The sequence below is a fragment of the Coregonus clupeaformis genome, chromosome 1 (genome assembly GCF_020615455.1).
Source record: "Coregonus clupeaformis isolate EN_2021a chromosome 1, ASM2061545v1, whole genome shotgun sequence".
NCBI lineage: Eukaryota > Metazoa > Chordata > Actinopteri > Salmoniformes > Salmonidae > Coregonus > Coregonus clupeaformis.
Genome location: NC_059192.1, coordinates 27,440,817 through 27,462,902, shown reverse-complemented (window position 1 = coordinate 27,462,902; position 22,086 = coordinate 27,440,817). Strand labels below are relative to the sequence as shown.

The window sequence follows — 22,086 nt, the reverse complement described above, 5'->3', positions numbered from 1 at the left end:
GGTGCTTTCATAGCTCCTCAACTTGGTTTTGAACTTGCCATAAGTTGTCGGCTCGTCACTCTGCGTTATGTGGATGGCAAACGGCTTAAATGATTCGGGCAAACCTTTCAGAATCATTGCAATCAACAGCCCGTCACTTAAAGTCTCTTCAGCATTCCTCAGTGCTGTAATAGCCGTCTCAGCACGAATGATATAATCCGTAACACTTTCGTCACTGGCTTTCTGAAGAGAAGTTAGCTCAGTGTAGAGGCTAATCACACGTGGCTTCCCTTTACCTGCATAATGTTCCCTCAATATCTTCAACGCTTTTCTCCCATCATCTGCTGCTTCTCTCATTATCAGGGAAAGACTTTTATCATCCAAAACCTGTATCAATTCGGCGTAGGCTTCTTCATTTTTCTCTCCGTCTTCTTCATCTTCATCCACGCTCAATATGGTGGCCTTTAGCCCTAGCAAACGCAAGTGTCCCAAAAACTTTGTCTCCCATAACTCGTAGTTTTTTTCATCTCCGTCGAAACATAATCTATTCCATCGGCTTCCATGTTCCCTCCTGGGCCCATAACCTGTTGGTGCTGTCATCTTCAGGACAGGAATACCGGCTTACTTAACGGAGGAATAAACACACATGTTCATCGTTGGTGTTTCAACCAGAACGCGGGAAAATGCCCTTTGTTTATTTTCGCACATGCGCAGTTGTACATCTCTCATAGGGCATAACTGTACCAGTGTAAGAACACAATTTATAGCATATTAGTCTATATGTTAACACTTATATCATTGATGGAAGTTACAATCTATATGCAATATTAAAGCTGATCTACCTACTAAAAAAATAAAATAAAATAAAAACATGACAAACGAGGCTCATTGAGACGTGTGGCTGTGGTATGCCTTTATATTGACTATAATTACAGTGGGGCGAGAGGTGTGGTGTGAGGGCTCCAGCAGGGTCCATTTACACAGCACAGCAGCACAACGCTACGGCGGCTAATGCTAGCTTAACTCCCTCGGTTATTGTTTATGCTCCTGTGTAGTGTAATGCATCATATTCATGCCCCTGAACACTAAAGGGCATGACACTACACACACCTGAGCCCCATTCAAAATGACTCCATACTAATGAACATGGGTGGCGGAGCAACGCAGCGGTGTGTGTTTGTGTGAGCATGGGGAGGCAGGGTTAAAATTAGGAGGCCACTACATACGTGTGTACTCTGTTGGAAAGTTACACATGCACACACAACATGCTTCGTTCAAACAAACAGAATGACAAACACAAACAATATTAACTGCTTGTAATGTTTCTCTACACCTATTTGTCCTTTGTGCTAGTGAAATGTGGTTTAAAGTACTAGTGAAGTGAGGGGAACAGTATTTCAGGAGTATTGTCTAGAAGTGTCAGAGCGGTGAGTCCTGAGTGAGTTACAGTGGCTGGCTGGTCAGCAGGTCTGTGAAGCAGCTCAGTGTATAATACATGGACTGAGTGCTAATTAGCTAATTAGCTAAGTACTGTATCAGTACCAGTTGAAAGCTATTGAGATGTGTGCTTATGTGTGTGTACTCTGTACAGAGTGTGAAACTCATGGAGAAACATTCCATCACACCTGGGGGAAGGTCGATGACTAAAGCTAGTCAGGCTGCTGCAACAGTCAAAACCGCAAAGAGCAATGTGTGTGTCTCTGTGTGTGTGTGCTTGTGTGTGTGTGTTTGTTTGACTCCACATCTGAGTCACTGCCCATCTTCTGCCTCTAAAGACATCAGCCATCTTCTGGACTAACCCACGCCTGACCCCTAACCCACGCCTGACCCCTAACCCACGCCTGACCCCTAACCCACGCCTGACCCCTAACCCACGCCTGACCCCTCTCCTACTAGCAGTTACTCAGTTTCAACGTTTTCCATTCCACACACTTCTGGTTGTGCACTTAGTTCTAGTATTTATCATAGCAGTGTGAAGTGTATGCCATGGTAGCTGTGAGGTATTGAACTGATGTTACATGTGTATTTATTTAGGCTCTTGTTTAACCCGCTCACTTGTATACAGTGATGTTAAGCTGCTCAGGAACAGAGCATCAGCTATTGACTAACATGTCATGTACACATGTAAACAGTATCTAGCTGGGGTGTAAGCAGTGTAAATGACGCTATAGTGCTGAACTTCCGCGATACAGATTGAATCAAGCCCTAAATCTAGAGGACCTGTGTAGGAAAAGCATTACCACAATCATTACATAATCTAGGTTAAATGCTACTGTAAAAGGAGTGCCACCATGACCATTACAAAGCAAGTAAATCTAGCATAAACACCAGTGTTAGTATATAATATTACCTGGCACAGAGGTCCCCAGGGCCACGAACACCACGGCGGTGACAGAGTCCTTGAGGCCCACGGTGCAGCCGAAGTGGGAGGCCAGGTCCCCGATGAAGGCTGTGAGCAGGCCGATCATACAGATGGACACCACGAAGCAGGCCCAGCCGTTCCAGTAGTCTGTCGGGGGCACGAACGCAAACAGAACCTTCCAGAAGACGGTGAGGAAGTGCATGACGTAGTCGAAGCAGGACGGCAGTTTCTCCTCACCGCACTCTTCATCCTCGTCATCCTCACCTGGCCGAGAGAGAGAGAGAGGAGAGAGGGGGATGAGGAGAGAACGAGAGAGGAGAGGGGGATGAGGAGAGAAAGAGAGAGGAGAGGGGGTGAGGAGAGAAAGAGAGAGGAGAGGGGGTGAGGAGAGAAAGAGAGAGGAGAGGGGGTGAGGAGAGAAAGAGAGAGGAGAGGGGGATGAGGAGAGAGAGCATGATGTTAAGGGATCTGAAAGGGTGAGATTATGTTTAGTTTATGGGTTGAGACGAATTGTATTCCTCAAACATTTACTGAATACCAGACTATATTTTGTGAAATAAGCGAGCCAAAGTGGTGATTTGTGATGATGATGGTTTGCTGCTCCTAACATCGGAGCTCATTTGTCAGAGTGTAATCATAGCCTGAGGGCTCGGACTGGAGCAAATCCTCTCGAACAGGTACACATAATCTTTGTATGTGTGTGTGTATCAACACGCACACACATCTTTCTAGACATACAATATATCAGGTATTTGACCATCATAATGATTGCATCGTTAACGGCCTGAACCATAATCTCAAGGGACTTAAGAGTCTAGCACACACAAACATACACACACACAGAATATTCTCTCAGCTTTATCTTTCTCTCAGAGAGAGAGAGAGAGAGCGAGAGAGAAATAGAAAAAGAGCGAGAGAGAGCTCAGCAGTGGGCCCGTGTGAGACATAAAAGTGATAAATCTCTCTTGTTTTTTTATTTTTTATAGTTGATCATTTTCAAGAGCACGTCCTGTACCAGTGAACTCCCTTCACAGCAGACACACACACACACACACACACACACACACACACACACACACACACACACACACACACACACACACACACACACACACACACACACACACACACACACACACACACACACACACACACACACACACACACACACACACACACACACTCACATTCACACACACTCAATTTAATATGGCAATATGGTGTTAAGTGCCTTTCTCTCACTCTCTCCACCTCTCTAGTCATTTATTTCTCAACCGCTCTCTGTATATCTTTCTTTATCTTACCATTTTTGTCTCTCACTCCATCTAACTTCCAGCCCTAATTTTCTCTCCCTTCATTATGTCTTTATACCCAAGTGTCTCACTCTTTCACTCTCCATCCTCTGTCACTGTTTGTCTATCTCCCTGTACCCCTCTTTTCTAATCCCCCTTATCTGGGTTGCTGTTGACGTTAGCAGCTCCCCACACTCTTGGGCCGAAGACAGTCAATACACTGCAGACTCACTCACTTGTTACCTCATTCACCATCAACTCCATTTCACTATGACTTTTATCACGCCATGCTGAGGCCTCATAGATTCTAAAATGTGCATAACAAATAAAATAAAATAAAATTGTATTTCTCACATGCACCGAATACAACAGGTGTAGACTTTACAGTGAAATGCTTACTTACAAGCTCTTTCCCAACGATGCAGAGTTAAATAGAAAATACTAAAACACCTAATAAATAAAACACACAAGAATGAAGCTACTGTATCATCATACTATTTAGGCCATATAGCGAAGTCATAAACAGCTATTGTTTCATTTCAACCCAGGGTTCAACTAAACATAGACACTACAAATAAGCCTAGGGTTTCAAGCGTTGGTTGATTTCAAATGTAATCTACAAGTTAATAATTAATATATTGGATTCACGTTTACATCTCAACCAAAAATCTAGCCTCTTCACACTTACTACACGTTTCATAAAAATACAGTCGGCTACACATATTACTCAAATGAAAACTTGCGTACGTCTCGACCGCTACCTCCGGAGGTAACGCACGACACTCGCCCAACAGTTGCGTCGTTGAAGCAGGGCAGTGTAAACAGAAATGTCTCGTTGAGCCAACATGGTAATAGCAGAGCAATGTTTTTGAAACAGCTGAAATGTATAGACATTTTCCTAATATTTGAGACTTGTTTTATTAAGTTTTACCTGAAATTGCAGTAACAACACCCTGTTACATTCTGAAATTGTCACAGTAGCTGCCGGCTGCACTGAGCCACATAAAACTATGGAAGCTCATCCCCACCACCAAAAACATGTAAAATGTAGATCATACAAACAGGATGTTTTTTCATTTGTAACATTGTGTGGTGATTTCAGCAGTGGCACCATATGTCCCAGAGTGGTGGAGGGAAAATAGTTTTCCTGGGGCCCAGAGTTTTTCCTGATCTGGTAGTAGGCTAACCAAACCAACTCCGGACCCTAGTTGTAGTGTATGACATAGTAATGAATCAGCTGTAAAAAAAGTTTTATATTGGCTATGATGGGACCAGATTCTTTTTCGATTCAGGTCATAGCTTAGGCTATAAAAACATGATATTTCTGGCAAGGCCCAGATGGGATCAGAGAGCATAGGCTTCTCCAGGTTACCTGCAGCTGTGGTTGTTATCAGTAGGCTACAGTTGATCAGACTGAAGCACAGACTAATTGTGCACGTTGACAAATCATGAGGCATTTTATGTATTTTTTTGGGTGGCGGGTGTCGGCTTCCATATAGAACAGCTTGTTGCAATTTGCTTTTACCACATGTAATGATTTGCATGATATTGATGAAATGAAGCCTGATTTGTTGTAATGTTGTAAGGTAGGCCTACTGTACTTTTATATTCGTATGAGCAGGTTAATCGTACATTTTTGATTGGCTAACGTTACTTGACGAAGACATCCTGTTAGCAACTCTGTGCTTTTGTCTTGAAGCTAAAATGTAATGAGTGTAGCCTACAGATGAGAAAATAAACCCTTTAATTAGTCCCCTGTAGCTCAGTTGGTAGAGCATGGCGCTTGCAACGCCAGGGTTGTGGGTTCGTTTCCCACGGGGGGCCAGTATGAAAAAAATAAATAATGTATGCACTCACTAACTGTAAGTCGCTCTGGATAAGAGCGTCTGCTAAATGACTAAAATGTAATGTAAATGTCTGCACATGCTTGTGAATTGTTGCATTATTCAATAGTATAATACACTATATATACAAAAGTATGTGGACACCCCTTCAAATGAGTGGATTTGGTTTTTTCAGCCACATCCGTTGCTGACAGGTGTATAAAATCAAGCACACCGCCATGCAATCTCCATAGACAAACATAGGCAGTAGAATGGCCTTACTGACGAGCTCAGTGACTTTCAACGTGGCACTGTCATAGGATGCCACCTTTCCAACAAGTCAGTTTGTCAAGTTTCTGCCCTGCTAGAGCTGCTCTGGTCAACTGTAAGTGCTGTTATTGTGAAGTGGAAACGTCTAGGAGCAACAACGGCTCAGCTGCGAAGTGGTAGGCCACACAAGCTCACAGAACGGAAGCGCCGAGTGCTGAAGCGCTTAGCTCAAACTGCGCATGTTACGTCTCAAGAAACACTCTTTTCACATCACTTCGATGCGACCGGAAGTGACTTGTTCGTAGCAGGTTAGGAGAACTTACACAGCAAGTTAGCATAATTAACGTAGCAGGTTAGGAGAATTAGGTTAAGGTTAGGAAAAGGATTAGGGTTATGGTTAGAGAAAATGCTGTCCTAACGAAGCTACGAAAATCCCTTCCGGTCGTAGCTGTATCAAAGTGTCGTGAAAAGAGTGTGTCTCGTTATGTCTCCATGAGACGCCATCTTAACCGACTTCCTTGGCTTCAAATGCTCTAATGAGTCTTCACATAGGAATGAATGGTGTCACGTGATTTATATGGCTTTGCCCATTCATATACAGTCAATGGTCTGTCTGTCTGTCTGTCTGTCTGTCTGTCTGTCTGTCTGTCTGTCTGTCTGTCTGTCTGTCTGTCTGTCTGCCTGCCTGCCTGCCTGCCTGCCTGTCATATCCTCTCCCTTGGGCTAGTAATGGCAGTACATCTACCATGAAGCACCATGCGTTAACAGGCTGAGAGACTTGTGTTAACAGGGTGATGGGCAACCCTCTCAGTGGAACAGCCCCTCTTAGAGAGCAGTCCTAAAACAGCTCATAGGCACTCTCACAGAGACCCAATACAGAAGGGAAAACCCTCCAGAATATTCTATCTGGAAGGAATAATTCCCATGAGGTTGGTCTTTTGTTGCGAGCTGGCAGCCGCAGAGGTGTTGGTGAGGTGTATCTCCTGCAGCTCACAGAGCATGCCACGTGCACTCCTCTCTGATAGGCCAGGGAGATATGCTGTTCAGGTAGTGGAGTGGAACAGGGCAGGTGAGGATAAGGGTTTATCAGTGTTCAACTCTCTCAAGGGGTTAAGAAGAGTTCTGGTCCAGAGTTTGGAGGACGGGCAGGGGAACTAAAAGGCAGAGGAACAGTCAGAGAGAAACTACAGAAGGAAAATGGTCATTTTAGGGAGTTATTGAGCGTGCAGAGAGGAGATAGAAGCAAGAGTCTGCTGAAGGGAGCATGGCTGCCAGATGAGGGTCCTTACTGAGATTGTGGGCCGAAAGTGTTGCTCTTGTTTATACAAGTTTTTCTTGTCGAAATAAACATGTCTCCATCCCTCATATCACACACTCACAAACTGTAAACATACTGTATGTGTGTGTACATTGTACTATCAATTGGTGAGAAAGCCTCAAATATCACATTCATTTGTACATATCCACTGTATACATGAATCACGGCAAAGTTGGTTCCTGTTTCAGTCATGTCTTTGGTCACTTTCGCTTGGGTCAAACAAAAACACTCTAATGAATGGTTGACAATCGAGACACCCACAATGCAGGCACTGGATAAAGAGCAACTTCAGAAACTTGCAGTTGACTGCAGTCAAAACTTCATGACCTTTGATCAGCGCAAGTCTGACAATTTTTATCCGCATAATGCAACACACTTGGGAAGGCGGTGACCAACGATGGTCAATGACTTGACAAAAGTGATCCGCTCGAACTCGCCCTGTGTTACTTGTAATGGCAGTGCTTAGAGTAGCCATATAAATACAACCCATCTCCCTAGCCAGCTAGAGAAGTGCCTGCTGAAAAATGTGTGTTAGGATGATAAAGAAGCCACTCATCCAGTTGACATATGAAGGCAGAGGAGAGGGATGCTTTACATAATTCATGTCAGGGTTTATCTGAGAACCCAAAGCTATGGCCTCAAATAGCCTGCCCTACTCACTACACACATGGAGCTGAGAGAAGAGAGAGAGAGAGAGCGAGAGAGAGAGAGAGAGAGAGAGAGAGAGAGAGAGAGAGAGAGAGAGAGAGAGAGAGAGAGAGAGACCCACTCTCTACATCTAGTGCCCCAAAGCCTGTTTCGGCATGGGCAGCGCCATTGAGGACTTTCACCATTTTCAAGTAGTCAACTGGGTGGAACTTAAGGAAGGATCACATAATTCCATCCAGGTCACAAGGATATATCAGCCATTGAATTATACTTGTGAGGAAACATTCCATAACTGCAGGTGGCAGTAAATCTGTCTCTCTCTCTCTCTCTCTCTCTCTGTCTCTCTCTCTCTCTCTCTCTCTCTCTCTCTCTCTCTCTCTCTCTCTCTCTCTCTCTCTCTCTCTCTCTCTCTCTCTCTCTCTCTCTCTCTCTCTCTCTCTCTCTCTCTCTATCTCTCTCTCTCTCTCTCTCAATTCAATTCAATTCAAAGGGCTTTATGGCATGGGAAACATATGTTTACATTGCCAAAGCAAGTGAAATAGATAATAAAGAAAAGTGAAATAAACAATATAAAATTAACAGTAAACATTACACTCACAAAGGTTCCAAAGGAATAGAGACAGTTCAAATGTCATATTATGACTATATACAGTGTTTTAACAATGTGCAAATAGTTAAAGTACAAATGGGAAAATAAATAAACATAAATATGGGTTGTATTTACAATGGTGTTTGTTCTTCACTGGTTGCATTTTTCTTTTGGCAACAGGTCACAAATCTTGTAGCAGTGATGGCACACTGTGGTATTTCACCCAATAGATATGGGAGTTTATTACAATTGGATTTGTTTTCGAATTCTTTGTGGGTCTGTGTAATTTGAGGGAAATGTGTGTCTCTAATATGGTCATACATCTCTCTCTCTCTCTCTCTCTCTCTCTCTCTCTCTCTCTCTCTCTCTCTCTCTCTCTCTCTCTCTCTCTAAAACATTTTTCTCTCTCTCTCCCTTAACTCTGTAATGGAGCTCAGTTTACCCGTCCTTTCTTTCACATGCACACACACACAAACACACACGCCATATACACAGAGGAGTTTGGAGGAGGTGGGGACCTCAGAGCCACTCTGGAGGGGGCGTGTGTCTCTAATGATATCTGACCTCATGACCTGCTCCTAATCTTTACCCCTGACACCTCCTCTCTCCTCTCATCTGTCCTTTATACATAATCTCTCCTTCCCACTCCTCTCATCTGTTTATCTATCACTCCTTTCTCTTCTCCCTTCCCACTCCTCTTATCTGCCCATCATCTGCCCATCACTCCTTTACACCTCCTCTCTTCTTTCCTCTCATTAGTCCATCTACCACTCCTTCACCCCCCTGACACCTCTCTTCTTTCCTCCCTTTTAATTTTCTCTCATCTGTCTATCGACCACTCATTTCAATCTATGCTCTCTACAATCAACCCCTCTCCTCCCTCTCTCTACATCCATTTCTTTCCTCCTGCCCTCTTGGTTTCTTACTGCTCATATTAATCAGACGTTCCTTCCCATAGAGAGATAGAGAGGAGGAAGTAGGAGGGAAAAAGAGAGATTGCAGTAGGAAGGAGAGGGTGAGAGGCTATTCTAGAAAGAATCTTCAGTAGGGAAGTGACTGGAGTAATAAAGTAAGCCAACAGAGGGACATTACTTTATAACCTGAGCGAGCTCTGCGGCTCACATCCCTGCCTGTGGTCACTCATCATTAAACACACAGTTATGAGAGAGAGGTTGAGAGAGAGAAATGTACTCTGTGTTCTACTGCAGATATAATACAAAATTATATACATATGGTCAGCACAGTGTGTGCCAGTTTTACGGACACACACACAAAGAGAGAGAGAGAGAGAGAGAGAGAGAGAGAAAGAGAGAGAGAGAGAGAGAGAGAGAGAGAGAGAGAGAGAGAGAGAGAGAGAGAGAGAGAGAGAGAGAGAGAGTAGCATACAGAAAAAAATAAAGAAAAAATGTCAGTCTTGTCACACACACATCCATTTAATGCACCAGTAAACAAGCTGGCTTTATCTCCTGCGGCACCACAACACACCTTGTCTGAGGAGAATTGTCCATTAGCCACGGCTACCTTAACCTCCTGCCTGCACACAGCCAGCTAGCGCCTGCTGATATGTTTAAAGACTTTTAAGGGATGGTTAATGGTGGTTAAGTGCTTGTTTTTAAATGATTTCAGGGTCAACAAGTACATTCATGAAATCATTTGAAATGCTGTTGAAATGCTTCCCTCCACCATTTTGGGAAGGGTAAGAGGAGATATTCTGGCAGTACAGTGTGTCCCAGGTAATCTCACACACATAAGGGTTCATATTATCATACACATCATATACTTTCGCTATAGTATGGATTTCGTATGGATTTCTGAATCGGCCTAACATATTCCCTGATATAGTTAGACTGTATCCATTGGAATAATTATCTTGAGTGAGCCTGGCTGTCGCTAATAGTCTGATTATCTCTCTCTATCTTGAATTTCCTCGCAGGAGGAGGATAATAAACCATTCTATTCCTTTGACTATATCATAGCTTTCTGTTTGGACTAAGGGTTAAACTCCAGACCAACAACATCCAAGATAATGTTTGGCCCAGGCTGCCATCTGTCTGTCTCAGCAGGTAGCTGTGCTCTGAGCCCTAGGTCTGACCCTTGCCAATTAGACTGACACCTGTGTGGAACGGGTCAACAAAGGTCAGATAAGGTCAGGCAATGCCCTCTGTATCCCCACATACTGTAGTAGGGAGTTTGTGTGTGTCTAGGTAGTCTGGGAGGAGGTAGGGTTTGAATAATGAACACTGCTGTGATGATCACACCTGATACACACAGCATACGCTACAGGACACATACACATTCACACAAATTACTAGTGCTGAGCGATTAACTGAGATTTCATTTTATGGGGCTATTAAACAACTAATTGACCGACGTCAGTTAAATTACTTGAATTCCATTTAGTTTTTTTTTTTTTTGTGAGCCCAACGCACCATTTCTCTAGAGAGAAATAAAATAATTCAAGAGAGAAATCAATTCAAGAACTATGTGGGACGCTGGGCTGAAGGGAGTTGTTGTTTTCATTAAGCAAATATTACATTTCATAGTAATTTCCAATTTTTCTATTGACAGAGACAATGGAATATTTTCAATGTTTTGGCAATTGAATGTTCAATAATTTTGGCTTTGGAATTTCCATTAAAAGCTCTAAAATCATTGTAATGTCATTATTTCATAATGCATTTAATGTAAAAAAATAAAAATAAAATGAAACCGAAAACTGTGATTATATATATTTTTTTATGATCGAACCGACCTCAAAAAGCACTAATCGCTCAGCACTACAAATTAGATGCCAACGCATACTGTGATGCACAGACAGAAGTAAAACCACAAATAGGGAAAAAGAGAGAGAGAAAGAGATGCTGTAGAAAGAAAGAGGAAGAGAAAGTGAGTCTCTGGCCAATGTCCAGGGTGTCTGCAGGTGATGGCAGGTTGTAGGTGACAGTGAGAGGTCATTGAGGAGGTGTTAATCTTTCCGCATTGCCCCATAGGGAGAGGCAGCCAGCTCCGAACCCAGCGAAGGCGACATTAAACTGGGCACAGATCACATGACTGGAGCACAAATTAATATTCAACTTTAAAATCCAATTAAAGACTTCACTGTCCTGGATGTTAAATAATTAAGTTTAGCCAGCGGAAGGAGAGGTTAGGGAAGAGATTAGAGAGAGAGAGATAGAGAGAGAGATAGAGAGAGAGAGAGAGAGAGAGAGGGGGGTAGGAGAGGGCTAACTAGAGGGTCAGTGGGTTCACATCCTAGCAGAGGAACACTAATATTAAACTCTACGCTGAGACTCCAACCCTGGTTGAAGTCTGTCGAATCCCCAGCATTAGAACCAGTCTGCATGCTAAGCTATTAGCTACCAAGCTATAGGCTAACTGAGCCAGTTAACCAGTTAGCTATGGTAAAGAGATAAGACTGAGCCAATCTCTCCCAATGCAGTCACAGTTAATGGGATGAATCCTGGAGGATAATCCATCACACATCTGCAACATACACAGACACAGACAATCACATACTGTAACCTAGGGGTCAGCAACAGGCAGCCCACGGGCCAAACAAATATATATATACACAGTATATATTTCAAGTTTGGTTGAAGTATTCCCACAAATAAGAAAAGAGACATATGTGATCGTGTCAACATAATCAAGGTATGAAATGATTGTTATTTTCAAATACACTCTATTTTTTGGGCTCAGTTGTGGTCAATTTGCAGTGTTTAAAATTATTATAATTACGTTCCGGCACCCGACCATCTGCTCCGATTAAAATTGGCCCGCTGCTGAATCTAGTTGCCTACCCCTGCTGTAACCCATCTCTCTCTCTCTCTCTCTCTCTCTCTCTCTCTCTCTCTCTCTCTCTCTCTCTCTCTCTCTCTCTCTCTCTCTCTCCCTCCCTCCCTCCCACCCCCCCCTCCCTCCCTCCCTCCCTCCATAAGAAAATTGTGTTCTATTCCCTGAGGCTTCCTGTCATCTGTTTCCCTTATGCCCCTTTCTCCCCCTCCCCCTTCTCCCTCTTTCCCTGGCTACTGAAGGCATATCTGTGTATCTCCGCCAACTCCTCACCCTCGACTTCATCAATGAGTCACATCTCTATTACAGCTGCTCAGCATTGATAGAGGATGGTAATCAAAGTAATTCTGGGTAATAATTTGTCTCTGACTGGCTGTGAAGAGTACATATGCTGCTGTGTCATTGAGATAGACCTGGGGAGGTTCTCTGCAGTCACAGTCTCTGTGTTCTTGTCACAACTCAGCAGTCTCTCTTCTCTTTAGTGGTGATGGCCAAATAAATGAATAATCTAACACTGTATTAGCTCAGTGGTGGGGCTGTCACTCACAGGTCACAGAGAGAACAGACACAGAGACACACACACTTATGACACACCCATCTGCACAGCCACAGAAGCACACACACACACCCATCATCCAACGTCCCCAAAGGTGGACAGATTCATGAAAGGAAATAATGACAGCCTTGTCAGGGGAGTTATTAACTGACTGTCAGGACATTTATCTGAGTCTGATATGAGGGAAGAAGTGAACACTGTAGACACTGGACACACACACACACACACACATACATCCCACATAAAAAAATACTATAGTATATACAGTGCCTTCGGAAAGTATTCAGACCCCTTAACTTTTTCCACATTTTGTTACGTTACAGCCTTATTCTAAAATTGATTAAATCGTTTTTTTCCGCCTCATCAATCTACACACAATACCCCATAATGACGAAGCAAAAATTGGTTTTTATAAATTTCTGCACATGTATTACAAATAAAAAACTGAAATATCACATTTACATTAGTATTCAGACCCTTTACTCAGTACTTTGTTGAAGCACCTTTAGCAGTGATTACAACATTGAGTCTTCTTGGGTATGACGCTACAAGCTTGGCACACCTGTATTTGGGGAGTTTCTCCCATTCTTCTCTGCAGATCCTCTCAAGCTCTTTCAGGTTGGATGGGGAGCGTTGCTGCACAGCTATTTTCAGGTCTCTCCAGAGATGTTCTATCGGGTTCAAGTCCAGGCTCTGGCTGGGCCACTCAAGGACATTCAGAGACTTGTCCCGAAGCCACTCCTGCGTTGTCTTGGCTGTATGCTTAGGGTCGTTGTCCTGTTGGAAGGTGAACCTTCGCCCCAGTCTGAGGTCCTGAGCGCTCTAGGGCAGGTTTTCATCAAGGATCTCTCTGTACTTTGCTCCGTTCATCTTTCCCCCGATCCTGACTAGTCTCCCAGTCCCTGCTGCTGAAACACATCCCGGCAGCATGATGCTGCCACCACCATGCTTCACTGTAGGGATGGTGCCAGGTTTCCTCCAGACGTGACGCTTGGCGCCTTTTGGTCTGTGCCTCAACACAATCCTGTCTCGGAGCTCTACGGACAATTCCTTCGACCTCATAGCTTGTTTTTGCTCTGACATGCACTGTCAGCTGTGGGACCTTATATAGACAGGTGTGTGCCTTTCCAAATAATGTCCAATCAATTGAATTTACTACAGGTGGACTCCAATCAAGTTGTAGAAACATCTCAAGGATGATCAATGGAAACAGGATGCACCTGAGCTCAATTTCATGTATAAATAGCAAAAGCACCTGAATACTTATGTAAATAAGGTATCTGTTTTTTATTTTACAATACATTTGTAAAAATTTCAAAAAAACTGTTTTCACTTTGTCATTATGGGGTATTGTGTGTAGATTGCTGAGGATTTGAATTCATTTAATCCATTTTAGAATAAGGCTGTAACGTAACAAAATGTGGAAAAAGTCAAGGGGTCTGAATACTTTCCGAAGGCACCGTATATTATGGTTAAATACTATAGTATTCACTGTAGTGTTTTTGCGGACTAAAGACCAATTAAACAATGTATTATATACCAAAGCAAATTAAATAATGTAGTATATACTATAGTAGTTACTGTAGCGTTTTTGTGGACTGTAGTGTTTTTGCTGACATTATTGTAGTATTTACTGTGGTGTTATTGCTGTCTGTAGTATATTTTATTATTTACTGTAGTATTCTACAGTATACTCCAAATTCCTATAGTAAGTACTTCTCATGATCGATGTATACTACAGTGTGTAGTACAGTATTCTACAGTATACCACAGTTTACTTCAGAATTCTATAGTAAGTACTGTAGTATTCTATAGTAAATTGTACTTTTTCATGTAGGATTCCACACGGCACTGCAGCCTCACAGATTTGGAGAAGCCACCAACCCACCGACTGGCAGAAATGTCACACCCAATCTCCGTCAACACCCTGGGCCAAGTCACGGTGTGAAGCCAATTATTTTTCTTTAACTAAGTTGTGAGGAGGCTAACGCTGCAAATGCTGCCTGACACACTCTCCCTCTCTACTGGCTTCAGAGTAAATATAATCAGAGGGGCTGCAGGGCGAAAGAAAGAAAGAAAGAAAGAAAGATAAAGAGAGGGGAGGGAGAGGCAAGGGTAGATCAATATTTCATGACTGCATGTGCATTTTAAACACAGCAGCAAGTCCAGAGGGAGAGAGAGAGAGAGAGAGAGAGAGAGAGAGAGAGAGAGAGAGAGAGAGAGAGAGAGAGAGAGAGAGAGAGAGAGAGAGAGAGAGAGAGAGAGAGAGAAGCACGCACAGGCAGCTTTTAGCAGAAACAAAAGGAGCTTAAATACCTGGGGTATGTGACGGTTTAGTGCCTAGTCTATCCAGGAGGCGCACATACACACACACCCACACACACACCCACACACACACACACACACACACACACACACACACACACACACACACACACACACACACACACACACACACACACACACACACACACACACACACACACACACACACACACACACATGCACACACACTCCCGCTGTCAAAACGTCAACACAGCCTAATCCCAGATAAGAGAGTGGAGACAGGGCTTTTCATTAATTGAGCCAGAGAGGGAACAATTGGACGACACAGTAGCTAACTAGCAGACAAACACACACACAGTGAGACACATGCTGTAACTTTCAACACACACAAAACACATTCACACCTCAACCAAATTCCTGTGCCTCAGTGGCCACCCTATTAGGCTGAGCTTATAGGCTAGTTGCCATATCCTCTTTAGAAATCAAACTCATCCCACATAGACACTGACAAGCACACATAAGGTTATAAGGTAACAATGCTATGCTCTGACAATATGGCATCTCTAATCAACAGAGGGCTTGGGATGCCTTGGAGTGGGACTGCAATGCTCCAGATTTCCACTAGGTGGTGTTTACATTGAAAATCAATCTTCTGAGGAGATGCTGCAGCATGCTCGTCCGTTGTGAGAAAGGATTGCGCACACGCACACACACGCACACACACACACACACACATACACTCACACACACACAGCACACACACACACACACACACACACACACACACACACACACACACACACACACACACACACACACACAGTGGTCAAATCATTCAACTCACCGGCGCTGACGGTGATGGCCTCGATGAACTGGTCTCTCCAGCTGTTAGTCCCCACCAGCAGGGCCAGGTTAGTCTTCTTAATCAGCTTGTCCACAGTGTTCTGCACAGGGAACACCAACCACATGGAGTTCAGGGAGTACATATTGGAGAAATGCATATAGGGAAGCAAGGGCATCTAGTCTACAAGTTCATATAGGACACATTATATGACTGTTTCTGTCTTTAAAACATATGTACTTGTCTGTAGTAATCATGTATTTAGAATAAACAGTGAGGGTAAAGGTTGGGCAGGGAGCTTGGGTGTTGTAAGTACTGCCTCAAGACCATGTAATGTAACTGCTATAGTAGCCAAGAGCCAGTCCTCGGGAGCTAGGTGATGATGCTGTCCACATAATATGATTATATCATAGGCCAGGGGATAGAGGGCGAAGGCTCAGTCTGTTACTGGGCCTTTAGCTGCAACCCTCTCTTTGATAAAGACTGGTTCCCAGAGGACCAGGAGCAGGCGTTCCTAGAGCACACTCAGGAAAACAATCGTCATCACAGCCCGTATAGATTCCCAAACAGGAAAAACAGGATTTCTCTCCCTACAGAAGTACACAACTCCTCCTCCTCCTCGATCCATCCCTTCCATCATCCCTTCTTTCACTCCTGGGATGACAGCTGGATAGCACCCCCTTCTCTCTTCCATCACCATCGGAAGGAAAATCCAATATTCCCTTCTTTGGAAGGAAACTTCAATGGTAATTGAATTGACTGAAGCTTTGGAAAGTAAATGGTGGGATGGTTTAAACTCAGGTTTATGCAGGAATGGACAACTACACTACTCTCTCCGGCTCTGCTAAGGTCTCTGAGATAACGTATTGATATTTGGAGAAATAGAGGGACTCAAATTAATCCACTGTCCAATTCCTAGCTTGGTGTGTTGGATTGAAGTTGTGCAGTCCCTGAAGAGCAGAGAGGAGGAAGAGAGGGAAATCAGATAGGCTACCTGCTCCTCTACCGTCTGCAAATCACCTACCTCCTCCTCCCTATCTGTTAGCCCCAGGCAAGGGATTCTGGGTATTGGTTGACATTAATCTTAAAGCAGCAAAGTTGCAGACTACCGTCTGAAAGTTGAAGCTCTTTTGAAGCAGCCACTTGCTATGACTCTGAGGTTAGACGCAATTAAACTCTCCAGCCCCCCCCACCCCAGGATATAGAGTACTTCAGCCAGCTATAGGATCCATAGGACGCCTCCCTCCCACAGCCTCCCACCCGACCTCACAGTGAGAGCCACTCCAGTAAGAACAGGACACGATCCGTCAAGTGCTCACAAGCATCCACCCATCAGTTGATGCCTGTCTGAAGAGTGTGTGTGGGAGAGAGGGAGAAAAGAGCATGCACATTTCTGCACACACACACACACACACACACACACACACAAACACACACACAGACCTAAATATTCATGATAATCACATCTATGTTTGTCTGAAGAGTGTGTGAGTAAAAGAGGAGAGTATGCACGCACATGCACACATAGTTATATCACTCCATGATTATTACATATACATGTACTGTATGTCTATCTGAGAAGTCTCTGAGGAGTCTCTGAAATGAGTGCATTACGTGAGAGAAAGGGAATGGAATATGTGCAAACACACGAGCACACACCTTAAACTCATAGGATTCCTCGATGATGATTTCAAGTTTGACGTGGTCCCCAAGCGTGGGTCGACCCATATCAGCGATGCGTTGCTCCTCATCATCCACTCCTGTTAGCTGCACCACCTCTTCCACCTCCTTCACAGCCACCTCTGTAGCTGAGAGACAGAAGACGGTGGATTGTGATTGACACCCAGGACAACTTACATGTTGTGTAGTAATATTGTGGAAGCCATAGACATGAAAGTGGTACATTTAAGCAATAAGGCACGAGGGGGTGTGGTATATGACCAATATACCACGTCTAATGGCTATTCTTAAGCACGACGTAACGCGGAGTGCCTGGATACAGCCGTTAGCGTGGTATATTGGCAATATACCACAAACCCCCAAGGTGCTTTATTGCTATTATAAACGGGTTACTAAAGTAATTAGAGCAGTAAACATAAATGTTTTGTCATACCCGTGGTATACAGTCTTATATACCACGTCTGTCAGCCAATCAGCATTCAGGGCTGGAACCACCCAGTTTATAATGTGGAGTAAAAGATGCTTTCTTGTTTTTCCACACATATGTGTTTACTTAACCCTTATTTCGCCAGGTAAGTTATGGTGAGCAAAATTCTCTTTAACAGACAGTTTCAAGAAAAACAACATGATTCTAACCATTACAGCTCCCAACCTCCAGAAGAATAATAGGTAATTGAACAGGTGACAGTAAAAGCTGTTTAGCTCCGACACTCCACTCCCCCCTCCCTCCCCCATCGCCCACCACCTCCAAGCCATCATATTCATCACAGAGAGAGGCAGCCGAGGAGTGCTTCCACATTCCCAGCAAGGGAAATGAGAATACTATGGGAATGGGCCCTGCAGTTTCTCCCTGACAGATGGGCTCATTCCGCTGGGTTGGAGTGGCGTTGGGAGTAGGGTAGGATGGAGGGAGAGGAGAGGAAGAGGCTTATGATGATTGCTGAGGTGATGGGGTAGCAGGGAGGGATAACAGCAGGGGGGATGGGGCAGGTTAAACAACATCAATGGGTCCCCTGTAGCTCAGTTGGTAGAGCATGGCGCTTGCAACGCCAGGGTTGTGGGTTCGTTTCCCACGGGGGGCCAGTATGAAAAATGTATGCACTCACTAACTGTAAGTCGCTCTGGATAAGAGCGTCTGCTAAATGACTAAAATTTAAAAAATGTTTTTACAAATGTTCATGGTGGGGTTACGGTGACACAACTAACGAAGGTAAATAACACATAGAACCAATACAGCTATGCAGTCCTCCCTGCATATACCTTTGACCAGTATTTGAGGAAGACCTGGCTGCTTGGCTTGAAAAAACAATAACATATTGTGCTATTCTCCAGCTGCCGCTGGAGGCAGCTATTTATGACATGGTGTCATTAAGGCTTTGAGGGAAACAATTTCTTATCATTAGTAGAAGGATTGAGTCCATCAATGAGTTGCCTTCATTTATAGTTTTTTCTTGGTCCTGGTAAATGTGCATGCATCTCTGTCACAGTGGAAGGATCTCACTAGAGGTCTCACTCAGGGTGGAACAAATGTCCTCCCCACTGACCTCTAACCAGTGTGGAACACACTGCCTACTAGTGTCAGCCTCAGCCCATACACCCTCAAACTGATCAGAGGTCAGTGTAGAACAAGGTGAGTGCATCTCAGCTATGGTAAATCTGCAGAGCTCTCTTGAAAAGAGACCCTGGTCTCAATGGGACTCCCTGCCTAAATAAAGGTTAAATAAAGGAGAAGTGGATTCTACAGTGGACAACTGCACCAAATTGCCAATAGTGCAGTCATCCCAATGGCATTCTTTTATTACTCATATTATAGGGCTCTTGAAATCCACAGGAATGTCTTTGGAAGTAACTATCAAATATAAATAAAAACTAAACCAAATATAACTAGACTTAAAAACGTTCAAAATACCATGTTGGGTGAGTGTACAGTACACCCATCATTAAAGGCCCAATGCAATCATTTTTTTCTCTCAATATCAAATCATTTCTGGGTAACAATTAAGTTACTTACTGTGATTGTTTTAAATCAAAATTGTAAAAAATAAAATAAAAAGCTTCTTAGCAAGAGCAATTTCTCAAGCAAGAATTAAAGGAAAACTCCACCGAAAAACTATATTTTGGTATTTGTTTCATTAGTCCATTGTTGACATAATCCCAAAATGTTTTGCTTGTCAGCACTCAAGTTTTCAAGATATGCAACTTTCAAAATACAGAAATCATCCCCGTATGATGCAAAATGCATAATTCGGTGATGATTTCTGTATTTTGAAAGTTACATATCTTGAAAACAGGTTGAATTTAAAATGTCACTCCGTGATAAGTGTCACTGACTCAAAGTCACAAGAGGGTAGAACATATTTCAAACGTTGCTTGTTAGGGGGAGGTAGTTGCAGTGGTCAGTGCAGTGTTCAGTCCTCAAACCTTCCCTCCAGAATGCTTTCAAAGGTGAACGGGAGGAACTGTTTATACTAAAAGAGCATTATCCTAATTATTACAATTTCACAGTATTGTTCCAACCTCATAGTGTGGAAACAATGTATATATTGGCCTCTGGAACTGCCGTTCTGCTGCCAACAAGGCAGAGTTCATCTCAGCCTATGCTACCCTCCAGTCCCTCGACTTCTTGGCGCTGACGGAAACATGGATTACCACTGAAAACACTGCTACTCCTACTGCTCTCTCCTCGTCTGACCATGTGTTCTCGCATACCCCGAGAGCATCTGGTCAGCGGGGTGGTGGCACAGGAATCCTCATCTCTCCCAAGTGGACATTCTCTATTTTTCCCCTGACCCATCTGTCTATCTCCTCATTTGAATTCCATGCTGTCACAGTCACTAGCCCATTTAAGCTTAACATCCTTGTCATTTATCGCCCTCCAGGTTCCCTTGGAGAGTTCATCAATGAGCTTGGCGCCTTGATAAGTTCCTTTCCTGAGGATGGCTCACCCCTCACAGTTCTGGGGGACTTCAACCTCCCTACGTCTACCTTTGACTCATTTCTCTCTGCCTCCTTCTTTCCACTCCTCTCCTCTTTTGACCTCACCCTCTCACCGTCCCCCTACTCACAAGGCAGGCAATACGCTTGACCTCATCTTTACTAGATGCTGTTCTTCTACTAATCTCACTGCAACTCCCCTCCATGTCTCCGACCACTACTTTGTATCCTTTTCTCTCTCGCTCTCCTCCAACACTACTCACTCTGCCCCTACTCAGATGGTAATGCGCCGTCGCAACCTTCGCTCTCTCTCTCCCGCTACTCTCTCCTCTTCCATCCTATCATCTCTTCCCTCTGCTCATCCTTCTCCCTCCAATCTCCTGATTCTGTCTCCTCAACCCTCCTCTCCTCCCTTTCTGCATCCTTTGACTCTCTATGTCCCCTATCCTCCCGGCCGGCTCGGTCCTCCCCTCCAGCTCCGTGGCTTGATGACTCATTGCGAGCTCACAGAACAGGGCTCCGGGCAGCCGAGCGGAAATGGAGGAAAACTAGACTCCCTGCGAACCTGGCATCTTTTCACTCCCTCCTCTCTAAAATGTTCTTCATCTGTTTCTGCTGCTAAGGCCACTTTCTACCACTCTAAATTCCAAGCATCTGCCTCTAACCCTAGGAAGCTCTTTGCCACCTTCTCCTCCGTGCTGAATCCTCCTCCCCCTCCCCCCCTCCTCCCTCTCTGTGGATGACTTCGTCAACCATTTTGAAAAGAAGGTTGACGACATCCAATCCTCGTTTGTTAAGTCAAATGACACTGCTGGTCCTGCTCACACTGCCCTACCCTATGCTTTGACTTCTTTCTCCCCTCTCTCTCCAGATAAAATCTTGCGACTTGTGACGGCCGGCCGCCCAACAACCTGCCCGCTTGACCCTATCCCCTCCTCTCTTCTCCAGACCATCTCCGGTGACCTTCTCCCTTACCTCACCTCGCTGATCAACTCATCCTTGACCGCTGGCTATGTCCCTTCCGTCTTCAAGAGAGCGAGAGTTGCACCCCTTCTCAAAAAAACCAACACTTTCGATCCCTCTAATGTCAACAACTACAGACCAGTATCCCTTCTTTCTTTTCTCTCCAAAACTATTGAGCGTGCCATCTTTAGCCAACTCTCTTGCTATCTCTCTCAGAATGACCTTCTTGATCCAAACCAGTCAGGTTTCAAGACTGGTCATTCAACTGAGACTGCTCTTCTCTGTGTCACGGAGGCTCTCCGCACTGCTAAAGCTAACTCTCTCTCCTCTGCGCTTGTCCTTCTAGACCTGTCTGCTGCCTTTGATACTGTGAACCATCAGATCCTCCTCTCCACCCTCTCCGAGCTGGGCATCTCCGGCGCGGCTCACTCTGGATTGCGTCCTACCTGACCAGTCGCTCCTACCAAGTGGCGTGGCGAGAAGCTGTCTCCGCACCACGTGCTCTCACCACTGGTGTCCCCCAGGGCTCAGTTCTAGGCCCTCTCCTATTCTCGCTATACACCAAGTCACTTGGCTCTGTCATATCCTCACATGGCCTCTCCTATCATTGCTACGCAGACGACACACAACTAATCTTCTCCTTTCCCCCTTCTGATAACCAGGTGGCGAATCGCATCTCTGCATGTCTGGCAGACATATCAGTATGGATGACGGATCACCACCTCAAGCTGAACCTTGGCAAGACGGAGCTGC

General features: G+C 44.3%; 1 protein-coding gene across 4 annotated transcripts in view; it reads right to left on the bottom strand.

The window, feature by feature from the left end:
* The window catches only part of LOC121572000 (sodium/calcium exchanger 1-like), a 207,035-nt gene that overhangs the window by 11,631 nt on the left and 173,318 nt on the right, over positions 1-22,086 (bottom strand). For 3 of the 4 annotated variants that reach the window (XM_045216031.1, XM_045216053.1, XM_045216114.1), the window contains 3 exons: positions 17,416-17,564; positions 15,760-15,859; positions 2,330-2,605 (listed from right to left, as the gene is read on the bottom strand). In XM_045216031.1, coding sequence (XP_045071966.1) covers positions 2,330-2,605; positions 15,760-15,859; positions 17,416-17,564 — 525 coding nt within the window. The remainder of the gene's footprint in view (positions 1-2,329; positions 2,606-15,759; positions 15,860-17,415; positions 17,565-22,086) is intronic. The other variant, XM_045216084.1, reaches the window with a different exon arrangement.